This window comes from Ranitomeya variabilis, chromosome 2 (assembly GCF_051348905.1).
Source record: "Ranitomeya variabilis isolate aRanVar5 chromosome 2, aRanVar5.hap1, whole genome shotgun sequence".
Lineage (NCBI taxonomy): Eukaryota > Metazoa > Chordata > Amphibia > Anura > Dendrobatidae > Ranitomeya > Ranitomeya variabilis.
Genome location: NC_135233.1, coordinates 1071980079 through 1072005825, shown reverse-complemented (window position 1 = coordinate 1072005825; position 25747 = coordinate 1071980079). Strand labels below are relative to the sequence as shown.

Here is a 25747-nt window from a genome sequence, read left to right as displayed (position 1 = left end):
ACTGTCCACTGTTCTACAAGCTACTCACCATATTACCTGATGTTTGGAAAACAAGGCCAGCTTCCAAAAGATCATGCTCTTGGAATCCAAGTTCCCGATGTGATCAATCCCTTGCCTAAAACTGATTGGATCTCACAGCATCAGCGAAGATTACACAAAGCTAAACAGATTGTTGATTACCGCATGAGTAAGGCTCACCGTCGACAGGAAGAGAGTTACAACCAAAGAACTAATGCATTTCCACTTCAAATTGGAGACAAGGTATGGCTAAACAAGTGCCACCATACAGGGAAACTCGATTCCCTTTGGGAAACAGAGCCAAATACAGTTAAAGCTAATTTATATCCCGAGTCAGATGTATACGAAGTGAAGAAACCTGGAATGACCGCACAGACGGCGCACAGAGACCGCATGAAGTTATGTATCAAAGAGGATCTCCTGGTGATGTCCTTACTTCCTCCTCAATTCATGCCGGTCTACACACCAGTTCCTGTCTTGGAACCATCACCCAGACAACCTATGGTAAAGGAGCCCCTCTACAACTATCAATTTATCCTTCGTGCTATCAGTATGTTCCCATCTCAGTTCCTGCCCCAGTCGCTATTCCTCCACCAACTCCACCTGAACCAGCAGACCGTATCATTTCTGCACAAGAGGATGATCACGTGTTCACGCATTCGGAGCAAAGCACAAAAGGAATACTTCCAGCCCATTGGAGAGATTAAAGACCGTATGATTCCCATGTGTATATATTCTTGTACTTATTTGGTCAGCTAGATAGTTAGTTTAGCAATGTTTAAGAGTCAGCTTCTGGGTTATACCAACCACCTTATTTATTCTTTGCATTATTTTATATACAGCCATGGACTTGTTATTGACTGTTCCTTACCTCTAAAAGTGCCATTCCGGAGCCTTTCATATGGATCATAATATATTGCGGAAAGAGACTCTTGCAAATGGGCCCAAATGGGCCCTATCACCTTCTTGTTTTACAGTTGTTATTGTACATTGTTCTTCCATATGTCTTAACATTCTTGCCATGTTGTTACTTAACATTACATATATATCTCCTTCCTTCATTAGCTGTTCTCAATTTGTACAATCACCGAGGATGGCCCACCTTAAGAGGGGGAGTATGTAGTGACCTGGCTCAGGTTATGACTGTCCCTTTAACTACACCTGGACTGTACACTATAGCTCACATTCTAGCTACCCTTTTTACTGTTATTAAGACATGTGCCTTAATGTGCCTTGTATTTTTCCAGGTATTTTCTAATTTCTTATGTTCCAGCACCATCTGCTGGTGAAATGTATACAAGAACTGAGGTTTCAAGAGGAGGGGCTATTCTAGTTTCCACCTGTCTAGACCAGGAGAGCTGGGAAAACCCCAGTCTGAAACAAACTGTCTCTGGGAGCACAGCACATGTGGAGGTTCCCTCTCTTCAAGACCCTCTGGTAGGCCTGAATAGCTTAGAAATTACCCCAGGAATCCCAGGTTGGTGGAATACTCTTGCTACGTAAAATCTTCTGCATAAAGCTACAAAAGACTCTGAATCTATCTATAACAACTTACAAGCACTACATATAAAGAAGCAGGTTTTTAAAGCTCCAAAGCCTCAATTCCATGTCATAATCTAACTCTGCACTGTATTTGCTGTGGTTTAACCCCGTGAGCTGTGAAGCAGTTACTCCGTGTCATATTTTCCCATTCCTGTGAAAGTAAATGCAACTGTTATCCCTGAGGCCAGTGCCTATAGTCATTATCGTGGACGCTGAGTGGGGGTGGAGAGCAGTGAACGGAAAGCGCTTTACACATACTGATGGCCTAATAAAAACGTGACAATACTTATCGATTAACAGTATAGTTTTGCCTGTAATTACATCTATAGTGTTTCCACATTTCACATTATATTGTAAGCTTTACATTTTGTTAATTATGTTTTTCACTATATATTTAAGTTGTATTTTTTCCAGTCTGGCCTCAAACTATGTGCAGAACATTTTTTGCAACACTTGGTAAATTCAGTGGGCAGAGTTAGAACAATTCTCTAAATTGTGAAGGATGATTACAATGATCTCTTTTATTATTACTAAGTGCCTCAATAGTTCTTATAAACAAAAAAACAGAAGCTTCCTTAAATTAACAAAAGTCAAGCAATACCATATTTTACTTCTTACTTTTGGTAGGAAGAAACCCTTCAGTGTGACATCTTCAGTAGTCATATGTGGCAGATTGGTTGGCACAACATTGGCGAATCTCTGAAGTTCGTGGATTACAGCGTCTGTGTATGGCATGTGTTTGCGGTGCGCCATCTGAGGCTCGGATGATCCGATAACCTTTTCAATTTCTTTTTTAACATTTTCTGTTATCAAAGACAAAATTACTTATAATTACCCATAATGTATTTTAGTTTTAGTTAAAAGCCAACACTTAATACAGTATTTTTAACCTCTTAACGACCGCCGATACGCCTTATAACGGTGGCAGTTAAGGGTACTTAAACCACAGCGCCACAGCGTTAATTAACGGCGCTGCGGAAAAAGTGAATAGCGCCCCCCAGAGTCGGATTTTCTCTGGGGTCTCGGTTGCCGGGGGTAGCCGAGACCCCAGAGAACATGATTCCGGGGTTTTTTACCGACCCCCGAGTTGCAATCGCCGGTAATTAACCGTTTACCGGCAATCGCAAAAAAAAAAACCGCGATCTCCCTTTCAATTTCTCTGTCCTCGGATGTGATCGCACATCAGAGGACAGAAAAATGGAGTCCCCGATAGCCCCCCAATACTCACCTGTCTCCCCCGCTGCTCCTCGTGGCTCCCGATGGGCGCCGCCGTCTTCTTCCGGCAAAAAAATGGCGGGCGCATACGCAGTGCGCCTGCCGGCCGGCACCCGGAAGATCTTTGGGGTCTCGGCTGCCGGGGGTAGCCGAGACTCCAAAGAACATGATCGGGGTCGGTTTTTACCGACCCCTGTTTTGTGATCGCCGGTAATTAACTGTTTACCGGCGGTCGCAAAAAAAAAGCGATCGGTCATTTTCTGTCCTCTGATGTGATCGCACATCAGAGGACAGAGAAATAGGGGGATTCGGGGACCCTGCTATACTTACCAGTGTCCCTGGGTCCTCCTGCGTCCCCTCCTGCCTGCCGGCTTCTTCCTATGGAAAGAAAATGGCGGGCGCATGCGCAGTACGCCCGCTCTCTGCTGCCATCTGCCGGCCGGCAGGAGAGAGGAGTTGGGGCTAAAATTAAGGTTAGGGTTAGGGTTGGGGCTAAATTTAGGGTTAGGATTAAGGCTAGGGTTAGGGCTGGGGTTAGGCTTCTTTCACACTTATGTCGGTACGGGGCCGTCGCAATGCATCGGCCCGACGTACCGACACACGTTGTGAAAATTGTGCACAACGTGGGCAGCGGATGCAGTTTTTCAACGCATCCGCTGCCCAGTCAATGTCCTGGGGAGGAGGGGGCAGAGTTACAGCCACACATGAGCGGAAATGGCGGACGAGACATACAAAAAAAAGGTTACATTGAACTTTTTTTGTGATGACGGTCCACCAAAACACAACAGATCCCGTGCACGACGGATGCGATGTGTGGCCATCCGTCAGCAATACAAGTCTATGGGCAAAAAAGGCATCCTGCGGGCACATTGGCATGATCCGTTTTTTGTCCAAAACGACAGATTGCGATGGATGCCACACAACGCAAGTGTGAAAGTAGCCTTAGGGTTATGTTATGATCCTAGTGGTAGAGGATCTTAGAAGTTCCAGCAAAGTCTGCAAACACAAAAACCAGCTCATAGGGAGGTGGTAACTTGGCTGACCGCATACCTAATCCTAGCACGCAACTAGAAGTAGCCGGGGAACGTACCTACGTTGATTCTAGACGTCTCGCACCAGCCGGAGAACTAACTAACCCTTTCAGAGAAAATAAGACCTCACTTGCCTCAAGAGAAAGGAACCCCAAAGTTATAATACAAGCCCCCAACAAATAATAACAGTGAGGTAAGAAGAAAAGACAAACGTAAGTATGAACTAGATTCAGCAAAGAGAGGCCCACTAATATTAATAGCAGAAAATAGGAAGTAGACTTATGCGGTCAGCAAAAACCCTACTAAAATATCCACGCTGAATATCCAAGAACCCCCGCACCGACTAACGGTGTGGGGGGAGAATATCAGCCCCCTTGAGCTTCCAGCAAAATCAGGAATCACATTTTGAACAAGCTGGACTAAAATGAGAGCAATTCAAATAAACAAAAATAAGAAAGCAGAACTTAGCTTATCTTGCAAAAATCAAGAGACCAGGATAAAACAGGCATAGACTGATTACATCGTTTCCAGGCACTAGACTGAGTTTCCAGGAAGTCTAAATAGAAACACCCAAGGCCTAACGAACCAGGTGAGTACCAGCCTGGGGAAAAACAATCCTAGTGCCATACCGCTAGTGACCACAAGAGGGAGCCAAGAAATATAGTTCACAACAGTACCCCCCCTTTAAGGAGGGGTCACCGAACCCTCACCAAGACCACCAGTGCGATCAGGATGAGCAGCGTGAAAGGCACAAACCAAATCGGCCGCATGAACATCAGAGGCGACCACCCAGAAATTATCCTCCTGACCATAGCCCTTCCATTTGACCAGATACTGAAGCCTCCGTCTAGAGAGACGAGAATCCAAGATCTTCTCCACCACGTACTCCAACTCGCCCTCAACCAACACCGGAGCAGGAGGCTCAACAGCAGGAACCACAGGCACAACGTACCGCCGTAACAAAGACCTATGGAACACATTGTGAATGGCAAACGACACCGGAAGATCCAAACGAAAAGACACCGGGTTAAGGACTTCCAAAATTTTATAAGGACCAATAAAGCGAGGCTTAAACTTAAGAGAGGAAACCTTCAGAGGGACATACCGAGAAGACAACCAAACCAAATCCCCAACACGAAGTCGGGGACCCACACCGCGGCGGCGGTTGGCAAAACGCTGAGCCTTCTCCTGTGACAACTTCAAGTTGTCCACCACATGATTCCAAATCTGCTGCAACCTATCCACCACGGAATCCACCCCAGGACAGTCAAAAGGTTCAACATGACCCGAGGAAAAACGAGGATGAAAACCAGAGTTGCAGAAAAAGGGCGAAACCAAAGTAGCGGAACTAGCCCGATTATTGAGGGCAAACTCAGCCAATGGCAAGAAGGTCACCCAATCATCCTGATCCGCAGAAACAAAACATCTCAAATAAGCCTACAGCGTCTGATTAGTTCGCTCCGTTTGGCCATTAGTCTGAGGATGAAAGGCAGATGAAAACGACAAATCAATGCCCATCTTAGCACAAAAAGATCGCCAGAATCTGGACACAAACTGGGATCCTCTGTCCGACACGATATTCTCAGGAATGCCGTGCAAATGAACCACATTCTGAAAGAACAAAGGAACCAGATCGGAAGAGGAAGGCAACTTAGGCAAGGGCACCAAACGGACCATCTTGGAAAAACGATCACACACCACCCAGATGACAGACATTCCTTGAGACACCGGAAGATCTGAAATGAAATCCATGGAAATGTGTGTCCAAGGCCTCTTCGGGACGGGCAAGGGCAAAAGCAACCCGCTGGCACGAGAACAGCAAGGCTTAGCCCGAGCACAAATCCCACAGGACTGCACAAAAGAACGCACATCCCGCGACAAGGAAGGCCACCAAAAGGACCTAGCCACCAAATCTCTGGTACCAAAAATCCCAGGATGCCCTGCCAACACCGAGGAATGAACCTCGGAAATAACTCTGCTGGTCCATTTATCAGGAACAAACAGTCTATCAGGTGGGCAAGGATCAGGTCTACCAGCCTGAAATTTCTGCAACACACGTCGCAAATCAGGAGAAACGGCTGACAAGATTACTCCCTCTTTAAGAATACCAGCTGGCTCTGAGATTCCAGGAGAGTCAGGCACAAAGCTCCTAGAAAGAGCATCAGCCTTCACATTCTTCGAACCAGGCAGGTACGAGACCACAAAGTCAAAACGGGAGAAAAACAACCACCAACGAGCCTGTCTAGGATTCAGGCGCTTAGCAGACTCGAGATACATCAGATTTTTGTGATCAGTCAAGACCACCACACGATGCTTAGCTCCCTCGAGCCAATGATGCCACTCCTCAAATGCCCACTTCATAGCCAACAACTACCGATTACCAACATCATAGTTCCGCTCAGCAGGCGAAAATTTCCTAGAAAAAAAAGCACATGGTCTCATCACAGAGCAACCAGAGCCTTTCTGCGACAAAACAGCCCCTGCACCAATCTCAGAAGCATCCACTTCAACCTGAAAGGGAAGTGAGACATCAGGCTGGCACAAAACTGGCGCCGAAGTAAACCGGGTCTTCAGCTCCCGGAAGGCCTCCACGGCCGCAGGAGCCCAATTAGCAACATCAGAACCTTTCTTGGTCATATCCGTCAAAGGTTTAACAACGCTAGAAAAATTAGCAATAAAACGACGGTAGAAATTAGCAAAACCCAAGAACTTCTGAAGACTCTTAACAGACGTGGGTTGAGTCCAATCATGAATAGCTCGGACCTTGACTGGGTCCATCTCCACAATAGAAGGGGAGAAAATAAAACCCAAAAAGGAAACCTTCTGCACTCCAAAGAGACACTTTGAGCCCTTCACAAACAAAGCATTATCACGCAAAACCTGAAACACCATCCTGACCTGCTTTACATGAGAATCCCAATCATCAGAAAAAAACAGAATATCATCCAGATAAACAATCATAAATTTATCCAGATACTTCCGGAAGATGTCATGCATAAAGGACTGAAATACTGAAGGGGCATTAGAGAGCCCAAAAGGCATCACCAAGTACTCAAAATGACCTTCGGGCGTATTAAATGCAGTTTTCCATTCATCTCCCTGCTTAATGCGCACAAGGTTGTACGCACCACGAAGATCTATCTTGGTGAACCAACTGGCACCCTTAATCCGAGCAAACAAGTCCGACAATAGTGGCAAAGGATACTGAAACTTGACCGTGATTTTATTCAGAAGCCGATAGTCTATACAAGGTCTCAAAGACCCGTCTTTCTTGGCCACAAAAAAGAATCCCGCACCAAGAGGGGAAGAGGATGGACGAATATGTCCCTTCTCCAAAGACTCCTTTATATAAGAACGCATCGCGGCATGCTCAGGTACAGATAGATTAAATAATCGTCCCTTAGGAAATTTACTACCAGGAATCAAATCTATAGCGCAGTCACAGTCCCTATGAGGAGGAAGGGCACTGGACCTGGACTCACTGAATACATCCTGATAGTCCGACAAATACTCAGGAACTTCAGAAGGAGTAGAAGAAGCAATAGACACCAACGGGGAATCGCAATGAATTCCCTGACAACCCCAACTTGACACAGACATAGCCTTCCAATCCAAAACTGGATTATGGGTCTGTAACCATGGCAGACCCAAAACGACCAAATCATGCATCTTATGCAGAACAAGAAAACGAATCACCTCTCGATGTTCAGGAGTCATGCACATGGTCACTTGTGTCCAATACTGCGGTTTATTCTCCGCCAGAGGCGTAGCATCAATTCCTCTAAGAGGAATAGGATTTTCTAAAGGCTCCAGGACAAAACCACAGCGCTTGGCAAACGACAAGTCCATAAGACTCAGGGCAGCACCTGAATCCACAAATGCCATGACAGGGTAGGAAGACAATGAGCAAATTAAAGTCACAGACAAAATAAATTTAGGCTGTAAAGTACCAATGGCGACAGGATTAACAACCTTTGTTAGGCGTTTAGAGCATGCTGAGATAACATGTGTAGAGTCACCACAGTAAAAACACAACCCATTCTGACGTCTATGATTTTGCCGTTCGGTTCTAGTCTGAATTCTATCACATTGCATTGAATCAGGTGTCCGTTCAGACAACACCGCCAGAGGATTAGCAGATTTGCGCTCCCGCAAACGCCGATCAATCTGAATGGCCAGAGCCATAGAATCACTCAGACTTGTAGGAATGGGAAAACCCACCATCACATTCTTAATGGCTTCAGAAAGGCCATTTCTGAAATTTGTGGCCAGAGCACACTCATTCCATTGAGTAAGCACGGACCATTTCCGAAATTTTTGGCAATACACTTCAGCTTCATCCTGGCCCTGAGAGATAGCCAGCAACGCTCTTTCTGCCTGAATTTCAAGATTGGGCTCCTCATAAAGCAATCCGAGCGCCAGAAAAAACGCATCAATATTTGCCAATGCCGGATCTCCTGGCTCCAATGAGAAAGCCCAATCCTGAGGGTCGCCACGCAAGAAGGAGATAACAATTTTAACTTGCTGAGCTGAGTCTCCAGACGAACGAGGTCTCAAAGATAGAAACAATTTACAATTATTCCTAAAATTCACAAATTTAAATCGATCTCCAGAGAACAGCTCAGGCATAGGTATCTTAGGCTCTGACATAGGACTACGAGTAACAAAATCCTGAATGCCCTGCACTCGTGCAGCAAGCTGATCCACACTAGTAATCAGAGTCTGAACATTCATGTCTGCAGCAGAGCTTCAAGCCACTCAGAGAAAAAGGGGAAGAAGAAAAAAATAAAAAATAAAAAATAACTCAGAACTTCTTTTCTTTTAATCCCGCTTCTGCAATGCATTAAATATTCACTTTTCGACCTGAAATACTGTTATGATCCTAGTGGTAGAGGATCTTAGAAGTTCCAGCAAAGTCTGCAAACACAAAAACCAGCTCATAGGGAGGTGGTAACTTGGCTGACCGCATACCTAATCCTAGCACACAACTAGAAGTAGCCAGGGAACGTACCTACGTTGATTCTAGACGTCTCGCACCAGCCGGAGAACTAACTAACCCTTTCAGAGAAAATAAGACCTCACTTGCCTCAAGAGAAAAGAACCCCAAAGTTATAATACAAGCCCCCAACAAATAATAACGGTGAGGTAAGAAGAAAAGACAAACGTAAGTATGAACTAGATTCAGCAAAGAGAGGCCCACTAATATTAATAGCAGAAAATAGGAAGTAGACTTATGCGGTCAGCAAAAACCCTACTAAAATATCCACGCTGAATATCCAAGAACCCCCGCACCGACTAACGGTGTGGGGGGAGAATATCAGCCCCCTTGAGCTTCCAGCAAAATCAGGAATCACATTTTGAACAAGCTGGACTAGAATGAGAGCAATTCAAATAAACAAAAATAAGAAAGCAGAACTTAGCTTATCTTGCAAAAATCAGGAGACCAGGAGAAAACAGGCATAGACTGATTACATCGTTTCCAGGCACTAGACTGAGTTTCCAGGAAGTCTAAATAGAAACACCCAAGGCCTAACGAACCAGGTGCGTACCAGCCTGGGGAAAAACAATCCTAGTGCCATACCGCTAGTGACCACAAGAGGGAGCCAAGAAATATAGTTCACAACAGGGTTAGGGTTGGGGCTAAAGTTAGGGCTAGGGTTAGGGTTAAATTTAGGGTTAGGGTTAGGGTTGGGGCTAAATTTAGGGTTAGGGTTAAAGCTAGGGTTAGGGTTGGGGCTAAAGTTAGGGTTAGGGTTGGGTCTAAAGTTAGTGTTAGGGGCTAAAGTTAGGGCTAGGGTTGGGGCTAAAGTTAGGGCTAGGGTTGAGGCTAAAGTTAGGGTTAGAGTTGGGATTAGGATTTGGATTAGAATTGGTAATAGGGATAGGGTTGGCATTAGGGTTAGGTTTGGGATTAGGTTTGAGGTTAGGGTTGAGATTAGGATCAGGGGTGTGTTGGATTTAGGGTTTTGATTAGGGTTATGGTTAGGGTTGAGATTAGGGTTGTTTTAGGGTTAGGGTTGTGATTATCGTTAGGGTTGTGATTAGGATTATGGATCGGGTTTGGATTAGGGTTAGGGGTGTGTTGGGGTTAGGGTTGGCATTAGAATTGGGGGGTTTCCACTGTTTAGGTACATCAGGGGGTCTACAAACACGACAGACAATTTTGCGCTCAAAAAGTCAAATGGTGCTCCCTCCCTTCTGAGCTCTGCTGTGCACCCAAACAGTGGTTTACCCCCACATATGGGACATCAGCGTACTCGGGATAAATTGTAAAACAACTTTTGGGGTCCAATTTCCCCTGTTACCCTTGTGAAAATAAAAACTTGGGGGCTAAAAATCTTTTTTGTGGAAAAAAAAATATTTTTTATTTTCACGACTCTGCATTATAAACTTCTGTGAAGCTCTTGGGCATTCAAAGTTCTCACCACACATCTAGATAAGTTCCTTGGGGGGTCTAGTTTCCAAAATGGGGTCACTTGTGGGGGGTTTCTACTGTTTAGGTACATCAGGGGCTCTGCAAACGCCACATAACGCCCGCAGACCAATCTATCAAAGTCTGCATTCCAAAACGGCGCTCCTTCCCTTCCGAGCTCTGCCGTGCGCCCAAACAGTGGTTTACCCCCACATATGGGGTACAAGCCTACTCAGGACAAATTGGACAACAACTTTTGGGGTCCAATTTTTCCTGTTACCCTTGTAAAAATAAAAACTTGGGGGCTAAAAATCTTTTTTGTGGAAAACAAAAATATTTTTTATTTTCACGACTCTGCATTATAAACTTCTGTGAAGCACTTGGGCATTCAAAGTTCTCACCACATATCTAGATAAGTTCTGTGGGGGATCTAGTTTCCAAAATAGGGTCATTTGTGGGGGGTTTCCACTGTTTAAGCACATCAGGGGCTCTCCAAACGCGACATGGCATCCGATCTCAATTCCAGCCAATTCTACATTGAAAAAGTAAAACGGCACTCCTTCTCTTCCAAGCTCTGCAGTGCGCCCAGTGGTTTACCCCCACATATGGGGTATCGACGTACTCAAGAGAAATTGGACAACAACTTTTGTGGTCTAATTTCAACTGTTACCCTTGAGAAAATAAAAATTTGGGGGCTAAAAGATCATTTTTGTAGAAAAAATGTGATTTTTTTTATTTTCACGGCTCTACGTTTTAAACTTCTGTGAAACACCTGGGGGTTTAAAGTGCTCACCACACATCTAGATAAGTTCCTTAAGGGGTCTAGTTTCCAAAATGGTGTCACTTGTGGGGGGTTTCCACTGTTTAGGCACATCAGGGGCTCTCCAAACGCGACATGGCGTCCGATCTCAATTCCAGCCAATTCTACATTGAAAAGTAAAACGGCACTCCTTCTCTTCCAAGCTCTGCGGTGCGCCCAAACAGTGGTTTACCCCCACATATGGGGTATCAGCGTATTCAGGAGAAATTGCACAACAAAATTTATGGTTACATTTTTGTTTTTACACTTGAGAAAATAAAAAAAAAAAGGTTCTGAAGTAAAATGTTTGCAAAAAAAGTTAAATGTTCATTTTTTCCTTCCACATTGTTTCAGTTCCTGTGAAGCACGTAAAGGGTTAATAAACTTATTGGTTTTGAGCACCTTGAGGGGTGCAGTTTTTAAAATGGTGTCACACTTGGTTATTTTCTATCATATAGACCCCTCAAAATGACTTCAAATGTGATGTGGTCCCTAAAAAAAAAATGGTGTTGTAAAAATGAGAAATTGCTGGTCAACTTTTAACCCTTATAACTCCCTAACAAAAAAAAAAAATTATTTCCAAAATTGTGCTGATGTAAAGTAGACATGTGGGAAATGTAATTTATTAACTATTTTTCGTGACATATCTCTGTGATTTAAGGGCATCAAAATAAAAATTTTGAAAATTGCAAAATTGTAAACATTTTCGCCATATTTCCGTTTTTTTTCATAAAATAATCGCAAGTAATGTCGAAGAAATGTTACCACTAACATGAAGTACAATATGTCACGAAAAAACATTCTCAGAATCAGCAGGATCCGATAAAGCGTTCCAGAGTTAACCTCATAAAATGACAGTGGTCAGAATTGTAAAAATTGGCTTGGTCATTAAGTACCAAATTGGCTCTGTCACTAAGGGGTTAAGCGTCAATACTGCTACCTACGGAGTGACAGTTTGTAAGCCCCTTCCACCCACCTATTCTCTTTCTTCATGACATGTGGAATGACCCTTGGAAAAGGACTTTCACCCTTATTTGCAATTATTTTGATCACTATGTGGTAAGGGATTCCTGTGCAATTTTTACCACTTACTATTCTCGCATAGATTGTTCCTTATATTCTCTGCCACAAACTACATGCCTGCTTTACTCCACAAACTGTTCCTTATGCCCCTGATCAACAAAGAGAATGTTCAATTCTCCACTTTCACAAACTGATCTCTGTGCCGTCACTTCTCACAGAGTAAGCAACATGTTCCTATTTAAATCACAAACTGCCTCCATGCCCCACTTATACACAGATTGCTTCCATTATGTAGCATAAAGTGCTCCTCATGCTCTCCTACATATTTAACAGATTGATACTCATCATTCAGGTGCATTAAGGTGCAATGCCGCCCGCCTTATGTCTGCTTAGCCTCAACGCGTTTCGCCTCTCTGGCTCATCAGGAGGCCCGATTTCCTGCCATGTTTCTCGATAAGTTGTGAACGCTATCAGTTTCGCCAGAGAGGCGAAACGCGTTGAGGCTAAGCAGACATAAGGCGGGCGGCATTGCACCTTAATGCACCTGAATGATGAGTATCAATATACATACGGATTGATAGTCTCTAGCTCTTGCAATAGGGGGCACATATGTAACCTATTAAATGATTTTTGGAAGGTATTGTTCATTGTCTGATGTGTTCATAATAAGCATCCATTGAGCGATACACCTATGTAGTGGTACTGAGACTAATGCTATTAGGATTATTATAATAGGCATTCTTTGCTAAAGGGTTAAAACCTACTTAATAGCTCTTGAACGTATTGTTCACCACTTTATGTGCTCAGTTTCCCATATACTGGGTGAGACATTTGGTATTGCATTAGAGCTGGGGCCAATGACATTGTGGCAATCCATGGTAGGCAAAAAAATTTTATGCCAAAGAGTATCTATAATCAGGGCTACTTTGCATATTCTGCCACCAAACGCCTTTATCACATGTTCTCCATCTGTTTTTATTATGCACGGTGTGGGGTTTAGGTCTCCCTAGATATAGGACTGATCTATGTATAGCTAATAGGGGTACCTTTAGTACTATTGTGTCCGGGTAGAGGGACCTTGAGGGTATATCAGGGCTATATCAGGGACCCCAGGGTCAGCCATCGCGGAGCGGGGGCGCCATTACCCTTCCCCTAGGGTGCCAACCCCCGCAGTTAGGCAGTTACGGTATAGACATATACTAGGGTATGACTCTTCCCCCACCCCAGTTTTTTCACGGTGTGTTTTTCTTTTTTTCTTTGGTGTGCCATTGGTTGTTGGCATTTTAAAATCTATATTTAATAAAATTTGTATTTTAGGATCCTCCTATGTTACACAGACTGCTCCCTATGCTCCTCTCATGTTACAAGGCCTTTTCTGGGGTGGCTGGGGGCAGATGTTTTTAGCCAGGGGAGGGGCAATAACCATGAACCCTCTCTAGGCTATTAATATCTGCCCTCAGTCATTGGCTTTCCCACTCTGGTGGAGAAAATTGCGCGGGAGCCCACGCCAGTTTTTTCAGTGATTTAACCCTTTATTTTAAAACCTAGAGCTCCCAAATTTTGCACACAGACACTTCTAACATTATTAGTGAGGAATATGTAAAAATATAACGGATATGAATTGGTTTACTGTATATAAACCATGTCTCATATCCTGTCAGGTTTGATAAGGAGATAGCAAAAGCCGGCAATTGAATTACCGGCTTTTCTGTTATCTAGCTCTGTATTAAATATAAATATACAGTATATATGTGAATATATATATATATATATATATATATATATATATATATATATATAGACTGTATATATGTTTTCACGAATATTTGAGCCCATGGATCCATTCTATGTCCATTTTGCAAGCCGTCAAGAAAGAAAATTGCATCCTCACGTTGAATACGGATCACGGTTCATGAACTTTTCTGCGTATCTCTGCCATAAAAAACGGACCGTATTTTCTTACACTTGGTGTGACATCGGCCTAACAGGTTCATTAAGGTCATACTTGTGCAGCGTTCAACCTGCAGCATTCAGATTTTACAGCATAGTGGATGGGATTTCAAGAAATCCCATGCTCACAATGCGTCCAGAGATGTGCATAGCTCACCAGCAAGCTCAGGCCATGTCTCCAATTTGGAGACATAGACATTAAATGGGGTAAACTCAACTGTTAGTACATGGAGACGTTTGATCATGTACTCTTCCACCCTGTTGTTGCAAAGCTGCCTCCTGGATATGCAGACTATATCAGAGGGTTGTGCTGGATGTTGTGGTGTGCTTATAAAGGATTACCACACTTCGATCATGCTAAACTCACCCTCCAAGGTGCTTGTGAAGCCCCAGTCACGTTAGCGACCTTCTCCTCCACCTCTGCCTTGATGTACCAATGAGCTGCCGCTGTCAGGTGGGAAAGCCATTAGTTGTTTCTCTGCTGGCATGTGCTTGTATTCACGCTTTTTGCGATCTCTCTTCAGTGATGGAAGTAATGATGGTACGTTGTCCTTTTAACGTGAATCAAGAAGGGCGGCCACCATGTAATCTGCACTGGTAACAATTCGGGCAACTCCGGGGGGTTTCCACAGGTACTGCAGCATGTCTCTAGGCAGCCTGGCTCACAGAAAGTAGGACGTCATGGACTGACCTGGGTTGGAGTAGTGTATTGCATCCACTAGGGGTTGTACCAGAAGGTAGCATAGTCAGGAATAGCCAAGGAGTCAGTATACAGGTGCAGCAATGTAGTTTTAAGAAGCAGCACGTAGCATAGTCAAGAATAGCTAGGGGTCGATGCATGGAGCAGTAGTAGAATCTTGAGGATAAGCAGCAGGTGAATGGAAACTTGACTAGAGGCTAGTAGTTCAATAATCTTGCAAGGAAGGGAGTGCAATGTCAGGTTTACATAGGGTGCTTTATTAGTGTGGAGCCAATAAGGAACTCAGGGTGGAGACAAACAGGAACTCAAGGTGGAAACAATCAGAAACAAAAGTGTTTGGGTTAACATGGAACTGACCAGCGAGCTGAATAGCTCAGAGGGAAGAGCTACCGCCTGGTGCACAAGATCTACTGGGTTCCTGTCCTGACATAGGGACACAGAGGAGATGCCAGCCAGGTAAACTGGATAGATATTCTGTAGTAGGGAGGAAGGATTCAGCAGCAGGTAAGGAGAAGACTGAGGAGCTGTCATCAGCCTTGGTGGGTGGAGATTTGCCAGCAGAGTAAGGATACTGAGAAGCTTTCAAACATGACATGGTGTTCAAAGGTTGAAATTCAATTAAAGGTTCACTCCCATAATAACACGTTATCTCCTATGCACAGCAAACAGTATAAATAGCTTATTTCTAAGGATCTGTCTTTTGGGACCCCCAGTGATTGTGAGAATGGGGCTCTAGAACCAGAGAATTGTGCTCTGCAGCCCTGTATTGAATGTAGAAAAGGTGTGCATGCTCACATATTGTTCCTTTCATTATCTATAGGACTGTCTGAAAGCTGAGTACAGTTGTCTGTTATTTCCAGCAGTCCAATAGACAATGACTGGAGTATGCAGTAGAGGTTGAGCATGTGCACCTCCGTTACAATGCTCTATCCTGTGGACAGGACATAACTTTTTATTTTACAAACCTTTTAATTATATATAATTTAACATACTTGTATATTTTTTTTACAGCACTGTATTGTGACATCTCCTTACTTTGAATTTCAGGATATTTCATCATTAATAGAAGGGCCCATCTCATGGTGGAAGCAGATGTCTCTATGCCAGCATTGAGTAAGTCCGAAACAAGAGATGTTAGGCTCTCATCATGAAAATAAAACTCAGGATCTGGTTTCTCCTGAAAGGCACAAATATGAAATATATCAAGGAACACTACAAACAAATAGATAGGAAACATAAAGAATACTGGAGCAAAGTAGGATAATGTAGGTTCCAATGTTTTGCCTCCTGGTAGTAAAGATACAAATTTTCCCATACACTTTCACTTCGTTTAATATAGAACTTGTCTGTGGGCGTTTGTGTTGCCTCCTCTCACAATGGCCAACCAAAACATGACCAAGCCCACAGAGAAGTATCGTTGTATACACCTAGTTAGTGAAAGGCAATATCTTTACCGTTTCTTATTACATGGGGCATAACTTTGGAACGGGAGAGCACAGAAGAAAAAGAAAAACTGTTCCAGAATCAGTAGAGTGGCCCCAATTGTAAGAAGCATTTAGTTTAAATAAAAAAAAATCCAATGAAAAGTCTCTTTTACCGTGCAAAATTGTGCTGAAAAAAATCCCAATAAGCCTTTATCTCTGCTTGAATCCAGTATCTCAACCTGGCTTAAAGCACCACTCCAGCATTTTATTTATTGCACCACTGGAGTGGTGCTTTAAATGTAATTTCCCTGCCTCCTGTCTCATATTCATCTGCCGCCACCTTGATCCTTTTCCAGCGTCGATTTGGTCATTCTTCGTCGAAAAGTGATTTGTCTGCAGCTCCAGTGTTTCATGAAGCGAGCTTGAAGTAACTTTTCAATGCATCAAATTCTGGCTCTCGTAGACTTGCATTGAGCTCTTCTTACTAGGGTTGAGCGACTTTTACTTTTTTAAGATCGAGTCGGGTTTCGCAAAACACGACTTTCTAAAAAGTCGAGTCGAGTGAAATCGGCCGATTATCGAGAAAACTCTGGGATCGACCGAAACACGAAACCCAATGCAAGTCAATGGGGAAGCATAGTTGGCAGTGAGTGGAGGCCAGGAAAAGACCTACAGTGCCCATTTTAATGGCAAAAACATCCATTCTTGTTACTGAAGCTTGTCAATCTTAATTTACTTTATAATAATAGTTAGGCATTGGAAATTGGGGGTCATTTGGCTAAAGTTGTGGGGGGTAGGACTGGTTCAAGTTTTTAGTGGGCCCATGAAACGTGGTGGAGCAGGGAGAGGTAGGTATTTCAACTTTGCAAGTGCTGTGATCCTGAGCAAGCAGGGGGGGACCCACTCATTTGCATTGGCACTGGCACATGGCCCCTCAAAGTACGGCACTGTGTTTGCACGTCGGGGGTGCCTCCCACCGGCAGCGACACTTTTGCATACTATGAGGGGCCCTGTGCCAGTGATGTCGCCAACGAGTATGCCCCCCCACCTGATGAAGGAACCTGCACTTTCATCTGCACCTTCCTCTTTGTCCCCGTGTAAGGTGGTATAGTATGCGGGAAGGGGAACCTGACTTTCAGCAGGGTCAGATTCTGGCTGTGTAGCGTGCAAGGGGAATGTAGTGGTCTGGGTCAATGTACCAGCAGACTCATCTAGCGCTGGCTGGGCAATGGGCAGGATGCGGAGGAAACACAGATATAGGTTCCAAATAATAAAGTGGGCTAAATGCAGTTCAAAATTGGTAACAGGACTAACCAGGCGGCATTGCTTTGTTCAGTGGAGGACAACTGTAATGAGAGGCTGACACAGTGAGTAGGCCAAAATAAGTAAGTAGGCTAAATGCAGGTCAAAATTGGTAAGAGGACTAACCAGGCGGCATTGCTTTGTTCAGTGGAGGACAACTGTAATGAGAGGCTGACACAGTGAGTAGGCACAAATAAGTAAGTAGGCTAAATGCAGTTCAAAATTGGTAACAGGACTAACCAGGCGGCACTGCTTTGTTCAGTGGAGGAGAACAGCAAGGAGCGGCAGACACCATTAGTAGGCCCAACCAAACTAGTATCCCAAATGCAATTTCATATTAAAAAAATAGGCCGAAAGCCTGAAGATTGAAGCTCAGCTTTGCTTAGTGGAGGAGAAAAGCAAGGAGCGGCAGACACCGTTAGTAAGCCCCACCCAAACTAGTAGGCCAAATGCAGTTTAAAATTTGTAAATATAGGCCGAAAGCCTGAAGATTGAAGCTCAGCTTTGTTCAGTGGAGGAGAACACCAAGGAGCGGCAGATACCGTTAGTAGGCCCCAACCAAACTAGTAGGCCAAATGCAGTTTTATATCTGATATAGGCCGAAAGCCTGAAGATTGAAGCTCAGCTTTGTTCAGTGGAGGAGAACACCAAGGAGCGGCAGATACCGTTAGTAGGCCCCAATCAAACTAGTAGGCCAAATGCAGTTTAACCCCTTCATGACCCTGGGATTTTCCTTCCCAGAGCCATAACTTTTTTATTTTTCCGTCAATTTGGCCATGTGAGGGCTTATTTTTTGAGGGACGAGTTGTACTTTTGAAGGACATCATTGGTTTTACCATGTCGTGTACTAGAAAACGGGAAAAAATTTCCAAGTGCGGTGAAATTGCAAAAAAAGTGCAATCCCACACTTGTTTTTTGCTTGGCATTTTTGCTAGGTTCACTAAATGCTAAAACTGACCTGCCATTATGATTCTCCAGGTCATTACGAGTTCATAGACACCTAACATGACTAGGTTATTTTTTACCTAAGTGGTGAAAAAAATTTCCAAACTTTGCTAAAAAAAAAAAATTGCGCCATTTTCCGATACTCGTAGCGTCTCCATTTTTCATGATCTGGGGTCGGTTGAGGGCTGGCGTTTTTAATGATACCATTTTGGTGCGGATACGTTCTTTTGATCGCCCGTTATTGCATTTTAATGCAGTGTCACGGCGACCAAAAAAACGTAATTCTGGCGTTTCGGATTTTTTTCTCATTACGCCGTTTAGCGATCAGGTTAATGCTTTTTTTTTATTGATAGAATGGGTGATTCTGAACGCGGCGATACCAAATATGTGTAGGTTTGATTTTTTTTATTGATTTATTTTGATTGGGGAGAAAGGGGGGTGATTTAAACTTTTATGTATTTTTTATTTTTTTCACATTTTTTTAACTTTTTTTTTACTTTTGCCATGCTTCAATAGCCTCCATGGGAGGCTAGAAGCAGGCACAACTCGATCGCCTCTGCTACATAACAGCGATCATCAGATCGCTGCTATGCAGCAGAAAATCAGGTGTGCTGTGAGCGCCGACCACAGGGTGGCGCTCACAGCTACCGGCGATCAGTAAGCACAGAGGTCTCAAGGACCTCTATGGTTACAATACTGAAGCATCGCTGACCCCCGATCATGTGACCGATTATGTGGTCAGTGGAGGACGATTGCAAGGAGGGACCGCAGTCAGACTTACTAGGCCTAAAATAAAAAAGTAGGCTCTATGCAGGTTTAAATAGGTTACAGGGGTACACAGGCAGCATTGGTGTGGTCAGCAGAGGACAATTGGAAGGAGTGGCGCAGACTTACTAGGCCTAAAATAAAAAAGTAGGCTCTATGCAGGTTTAAATAGGTTACAGGGGTACACAGGCAGCATTGGTGTGGTCAGCGGAGGACGATTGGAAGGAGGAACCGCAGACAGACTTAGGCTGGTTTCACACTCGCGTTTTTGTAAGCTGCGTTTTAGCGCTAAAAAACGCATGTGTTTTTTTTCCCTATTCTTAACATTAAAAATGCATGCATTTTTTCGCATGCGTTTTGACGCGTTTTCGGCAACGCATGCGTTTTTTGACGCGTGCGTTCATTTGCAGAAATGCAACCTGTAGTAATTTCTAGCGGCGTTTTTTTGCCGCGAAAAAACGCATGCATTTTTTTGCGGCAAAAAAATGCATTGCTGTCTATGTAAACGCATGCGTTTTTAAGCACATGCGTTTGTTTGCGTTAAAAACGCATGCGTTTTTATAGAAAAACAAGGAAACACAAAAACAACAAGAAAATCCTAACCCTAACCATAGGGATCCAAACCCTAACCCTAAGGTTAGGATCCCTAGTAACCCTAGGGATCCTAACCCTAACCCTAGGGATCCTAACCCTAACCCTTAGGGTTAGGGTTAGGATCCTAACCCTTAGGGTTAGGGTTAGGATCCCTAGGGTAACGGTTAGGGTTAGGGTTAGGATCCCTAGTAACCCTAGGAATACTAACCCTAACCCTAGCCCTAGGGATCCTAACCCTAACCCTTAGGGTTAGGGTTAGGATCCTAACCCTTAGGGTTAGGATACCTAGGGTTATGGTTAGGGTTAGGGGTAGGGTTAGGATCCCAAGGGTTATGGTTAGGGTTAGGGGTAGTGTTAGGGTTAGGGGTAGGGTTAGGGTTAGGATCCCAAGGGTTGTGGTTAGGGTTAGGGTTAGGCGTAGAGTTAGGGTTAGGGGTAGGGTTAGGGTTAGGATCCCAAGGGTTATGGTTAGGGTTAGCGGTAGTGTTAGGGTTAGGGGTAGGGTTAGGGTTAGGATCCCAAGGGTTATGGTTAGGGCTAGGGTTAGGGGTAGTGTTAGGGTTAGGGGTAGGGTTAGGGTTAGGGTTTGGATCCCAAGGGTTATGGTTAGGGCTAGGGTTAAAGGTAGTGTTAGGGTTAGGGGTAGGGTTAGGGTTAGGGTTTGGATCCCAAGGGTTATGGTTAGGGTTAGGGGTAGTGTTAGGGTTAGGGGTAGGGTTAGGGTTAGGATTAGTGTTGAGCGATACCGTCCGATACTTGAAAGTATCGGTATCGGAAAGTATCGGCCGATACCGGCAAAGTATCGGATCTAATCCGATACCGATACCCGATACCAATACAAGTCAATGGGACTCAAGTATCGGACGGTATCCCTGATGGTTCCCAGGGTCTGAAGGAGAGGAAACTCTCCTTCAGGCCCTGGGATCCATATTAATGTGTAAAATAAAGAATTAAAATAAAAAATATTGATATACTCACCTCTCCGACGCAGCCTGCACCTTACCGAGGGAACCGGCAGCCTTCTTTGCTTAAAATGCACGCGTTTACTGCCTTCCGTGACGTCACGGCTTCTGATTGGTCGCGTGCCGCCCATGTGACCGCGACGCGACCAATCAAAACAAGCCGTGACGTAATTTTCAGGTCCTGAATGCCTAGAATTAGGCATTCAGGACCTGAAAATTACGTCACGGCTTGTGATTGGTCGCGTCGCGGTCACATGGGCGGCACGCGACCAATCACAAGCCGTGACGTAATTTTCAAATCCTGAATGCCTAGAATTAGTGACGTCACGGAAGGCAGTAAACGCGCGCATTTTAAGCAAAAAGGCTGCCGATTCCCTCGGTAAGGTGCAGGCTGCTGTTGTGGATTCTGTTTGCGGGCTCCCTCTGGTGGTTACTGCTGGTACTGGGTGACTTTGGTGGGTTGCGGCCTTTGGTTTCCATCTGTCCATCAGAGGCTGGGTGTTTCCTATTTTACCTGGCCTCTCTGTCATTTCCCTTGCCGGCTATCAATGTGTTCAGATGTGCTCTGCTTGGTTCCTGCCTACCTGCTCCCAGATCTTTCAGGATAAGCTAAGTGCTGATTTTCAGTTGTTTGGTTTTTTGTCCAGCTTGCTTAGAATGTCTCTTTGTTAGCTGGTTGCTCTAGTGGACTGAGGTTCTCCCCATGTGCCATGAGTTGGCACATGGGTTCTTGTAATCTCAGGATGGTTTTTTTGATTAGGGTTTTTTGCTGACCGCTCAGTCCCCTTTTGTGTCATTCTGCTTTCTAGTTTTCAGCGGGCCTCTATTTGCTATAGCTATATACATCATCTCTATGTGTGTGCCTTCCTCTCATTTCACCGTCAATACATGTGGGGGGCAACTATATCTTTGGGGTTAATTCCTCTGGAGGCAAGTGAGGTCTTTGTTTTCTCTGCAGTACTAGTTAGCTCTTAGGCTGGTGCGTGGCGTCTAGAACCAACGTAGGCACGCTCCCTGGCTATCTCTAGTTGCGTTTGTCAGGCGTAGGGCAGCGGTCAGCCCAGGTTCCATCACCCTAGAGCTCGTCCGATATTTATTATACTTTGCTCATCCTGTGCTATCCCTAGCCATTGGGGATTCATGACAGCATAGCCGGCCCACAAAGTGTTAATTGTTTGGGCTGAAGCAGGAGTATAAGAAGTGTTCAAGGAAAATTTTTTTTTTTTTTCCTTCAGAGTTTTGCTGCCTAGCCCTTAATTGCTGTCTAGCTGCTTCTTACCTCCTCTTAACCCTTGAATGGCTCTGATCTTAGCTGTTTATCATGGATGTCCAGAGTTTGGCTTCCAGCCTGAGTAATCTCGCGGCAAAGGTTCAAAACATACAGGATTTCGTTGTTCACACTCCCATGTCTGAACCTAGAATTCCTATTCCAGAGTTTTTTTCTGGAGATAGATCTACCTTCCTGAATTTCAGGAACAATTGTAAATTGTTTCTCTCTTTGAAATCTCGCTCCTCTGGAGACCCTGCACAACAGGTCAAGATTGTTATATCGTTCCTACGGGGCGACCCTCAGAATTGGGCATTTGCATTGGCACCAGGGGATCCTGCATTGCTCAGTGTGGATGCGTTTTTTCTGGCATTGGGATTGCTCTATGAGGAACCTAACCTAGAGATTCAGGCTGAAAAGGCTTTATTAGCCCTCTCTCAGGGGCATGATGAAGCGGAAATATATTGTCAGAAATTTCGGAAATGGTCGGTGCTTACTCAGTGGAATGAGTGCGCCCTGGCTGCAAACTTCAGAAATGGTCTTTCTGAGGCCATTAAGGATATTATGGTGGGGTTCCCTGCGCCTACAGGTCTGAATGAGTCTATGGCTATGGCCATTCAGATTGATCGGCGTTTACGGGAGCGCAAACCCGTGCACCAGTTGGCGGTGTCTTCTGAACAGGCACCTGAGGCTATGCAATGTGATAGAATTCAGTCCAGAAGTGAACGGCAAAATTATAGGCGGAAAAATGGTTTGTGTTTTTATTGTGGTGATTCAGCTCATGTTATATCAGCATGCTCTAAACGCACAAAAAGGGTTGATAAATCTTTTGCCATTGATACTCTGCAGTCTAAGTTCATTTTGTCTGTGACTCTGATTTTTTCACTGTCTTCCATTTCCGTCGATGCCTATGTGGATTCAGGCGCTGCCCTGAGTCTTATGGATTGGTCATTTGCTAAACGCTGCGGTTTTAGTCTAGAGCCTCTGGAAGTTCCTATTCCTCTGAAAGGAATTGATTCTACACCATTGGCTATGAATAAACCGCAGTATTGGACACAAGTGACCATGCGCATGACTCCCGTTCATCAGGAGGTGATTCGCTTCCTTGTACTGTATAATTTACATGATGTACTAGTGCTTGGTCTGCCATGGTTACAAACTCATAATCCTGTCCTGGACTGGAAAACAATGTCTGTGCTAAGCTGGGGATGTCACGGGGTTCATGATTATGCACCTCCGATTTCTATAGCTTCATCTACTCCTTCGGAGATCCCTGCGTTTTTGTCGGATTATAGGGATGTTTTTGAGGAGCCTAAGCTCAATTCGCTCCCTCCCCATAGAGAGTGTGACTGTGCTATAGAATTGATTCCTGGCAGTAAGTTCCCTAAGGGTCGTTTATTTAATCTGTCACTGCCAGAGCATACTGCTATGCGGAATTATATTAAGGAGTCTTTGGAAAAGGGACATATTCGTCCATCTTCGTCCCCTCTGGGAGCAGGTTTTTTTTTCGTGGCAAAAAAAGATGGTTCCCTGAGGCCTTGTATAGATTATCGCCTTCTGAATAAGATTACAGTCAAATACCAGTATCCATTGCCATTATTTACTGATTTGTTTGCTCGCATTAAGGGGGCTAGGTGGTTCACTAAAATAGATCTTCGTGGTGCGTATAATCTGGTGCGGATAAAACAGGGTGATGAGTGGAAAACCGCATTTAATACGCCTGAGGGCCATTTTGAGTATTTGGTAATGCCTTTTGGACTCTCCAATGCTCCGTCAGTCTTTCAGTCCTTTATGCACAATATTTTCCGTGAATATCTGGATAAGTTTATGATTGTGTATTTGGATGATATTTTGGTGTTTTCTGATGACTGGGAGTCTCATGTTCTACAGGTCAGGAAGGTGTTTCAAGTTTTGCGGGCCAATTCTCTGTTTGTGAAGGGCTCAAAGTGTCTCTTCGGAGTCCAGAAGATTTCTTTTTTGGGGTACATTTTTTCTCCTTCTACTATTGAGATGGATCCCGTTAAGGTTCAGGCTATTTGTGACTGGACACAACCTACATCTGTTAAGAGCCTTCAGAAGTTCTTGGGGTTTGCTAATTTTTATCGTCGGTTCATTGCTAATTTTTCCAGTATTGTTAAACCTTTGACTGATTTGACTAAAAAGGGTGCTGATGTTGCTGATTGGTCTCCTGCGGCCGTGGAGGCCTTTCGGGAACTTAAGCGCCGGTTTTCTTCTGCTCCTGTGTTGTGTCAACCAGATGTTTCACTTCCTTTTCAGGTGGAGGTTGATGCTTCCGAGATTGGAGCGGGGGCGGTTTTGTCACAGAGAAGTTCTAATGGCTCGGTGATGAAGCCATGTGCTTTCTTCTCTAGAAAATTCTCGCCCGCCGAGCGCAATTATGATGTGGGTAATCGGGAGCTTTTGGCCATGAAGTGGGCATTTGAGGAGTGGCGTCATTGGCTTGAGGGTGCTAAGCATCGCGTGGTGGTCTTGACTGATCACAAGAATCTCATTTACCTTGAGTCTGCCAGGCGTTTGAATCCTAGACAGGCTCGTTGGTCGTTATTTTTTTCTCGTTTCAATTTCGTGGTTTCATACCTGCCAGGTTCAAAGAATGTGAAGGCAGATGCTCTTTCCAGGAGTTTTGTGCCTGACTCTCCTGGAGACACTGGGCCTGCTGGTATCCTTAGGGATGGGGTTATATTGTCCGCCGTATCCCCAGACTTGCGACGCGCATTGCAGGAGTTTCAGGTGGATAAACCGGATCGATGTCCACCAGAAAGACTGTTTGTTCCGGATGATTGGACCAGTAGAGTCATCTCCGAGGTCCATTCTTCTGTGTTGGCTGGTCATCCTGGAATATTTGGTACAAGAGACTTGGTGGCCAGGTCTTTTTGGTGGCCTTCCTTGTCTAGGGATGTGCGTACCTTTGTGCAGTCTTGTGAAGTGTGTGCTCGAGCTAAGCCTTGCTGTTCACGGGCTAGTGGGTTGTTGTTATCCTTGCCCATCCCGAAGAGGCCTTGGACGCACATTTCCATGGATTTTATTTCTGATCTCCCGGTTTCACAGAAAATGTCCGTTATCTGGGTTGTGTGTGACCGCTTTTCTAAGATGGTTCATTTGGTGCCCTTGCCTAAGTTGCCCTCCTCCTCTGAGTTGGTTCCTTTGTTTTTTCAGAACGTGGTTCGTTTGCATGGGATTCCGGAGAATATCGTTTCTGACAGGGGATCCCAGTTTGTGTCTAGATTTTGGCGGACGTTTTGTGCCAAGATGGGCATTGATTTGTCTTTCTCGTCCGCATTCCATCCTCAGACGAATGGCCAGACGGAGCGAACTAATCAGACCTTGGAAACTTATTTGAGGTGTTTTGTTTCTGCTGATCAGGATGACTGGGTTGCTTTTTTGCCACTGGCCGAATTTGCTCTTAATAATCGGGCTAGTTCGGCCACGTTGGTCTCTCCTTTTTTTTGTAATTCGGGGTTTCATCCTCGTTTTTCCTCTGGTCAGGTGGAGTCTTCGGATTGTCCTGGAGTGGACGTGGTGGTGGACAGGCTACATCACATTTGGAATCAGGTGGTGGACAATTTGAAGTTATCTCAGGAGAAGACTCAGCAGTTTGCTAATCGCCGTCGCCGCGTGGGTCCCCGACTTCTTGTTGGGGACTTGGTGTGGTTGTCTTCTCGTTTTGTCCCTATGAAGGTCTCTTCTCCTAAGTTCAAGCCTCGGTTCATCGGTCCTTATAGGATCTCGGAGATTCTTAACCCTGTATCTTTCCGTTTGGATCTCCCAGCATCGTTC

The 25747-nt window shown here is 44.6% G+C and overlaps 1 protein-coding gene across 1 annotated transcript in view; it reads right to left on the bottom strand.

Moving 5' to 3' along the window:
• LOC143808676 (cytochrome P450 2C5-like) overlaps positions 1-25747 on the bottom strand; it is a 230925-nt gene that overhangs the window by 98307 nt on the left and 106871 nt on the right. Inside the window, exons 7-8 of the mRNA XM_077291580.1 lie at positions 15726-15867; positions 2179-2363 (exon numbers count right to left, since the gene is read on the bottom strand). Coding sequence (XP_077147695.1) covers positions 2179-2363; positions 15726-15867 — 327 coding nt within the window. The remainder of the gene's footprint in view (positions 1-2178; positions 2364-15725; positions 15868-25747) is intronic.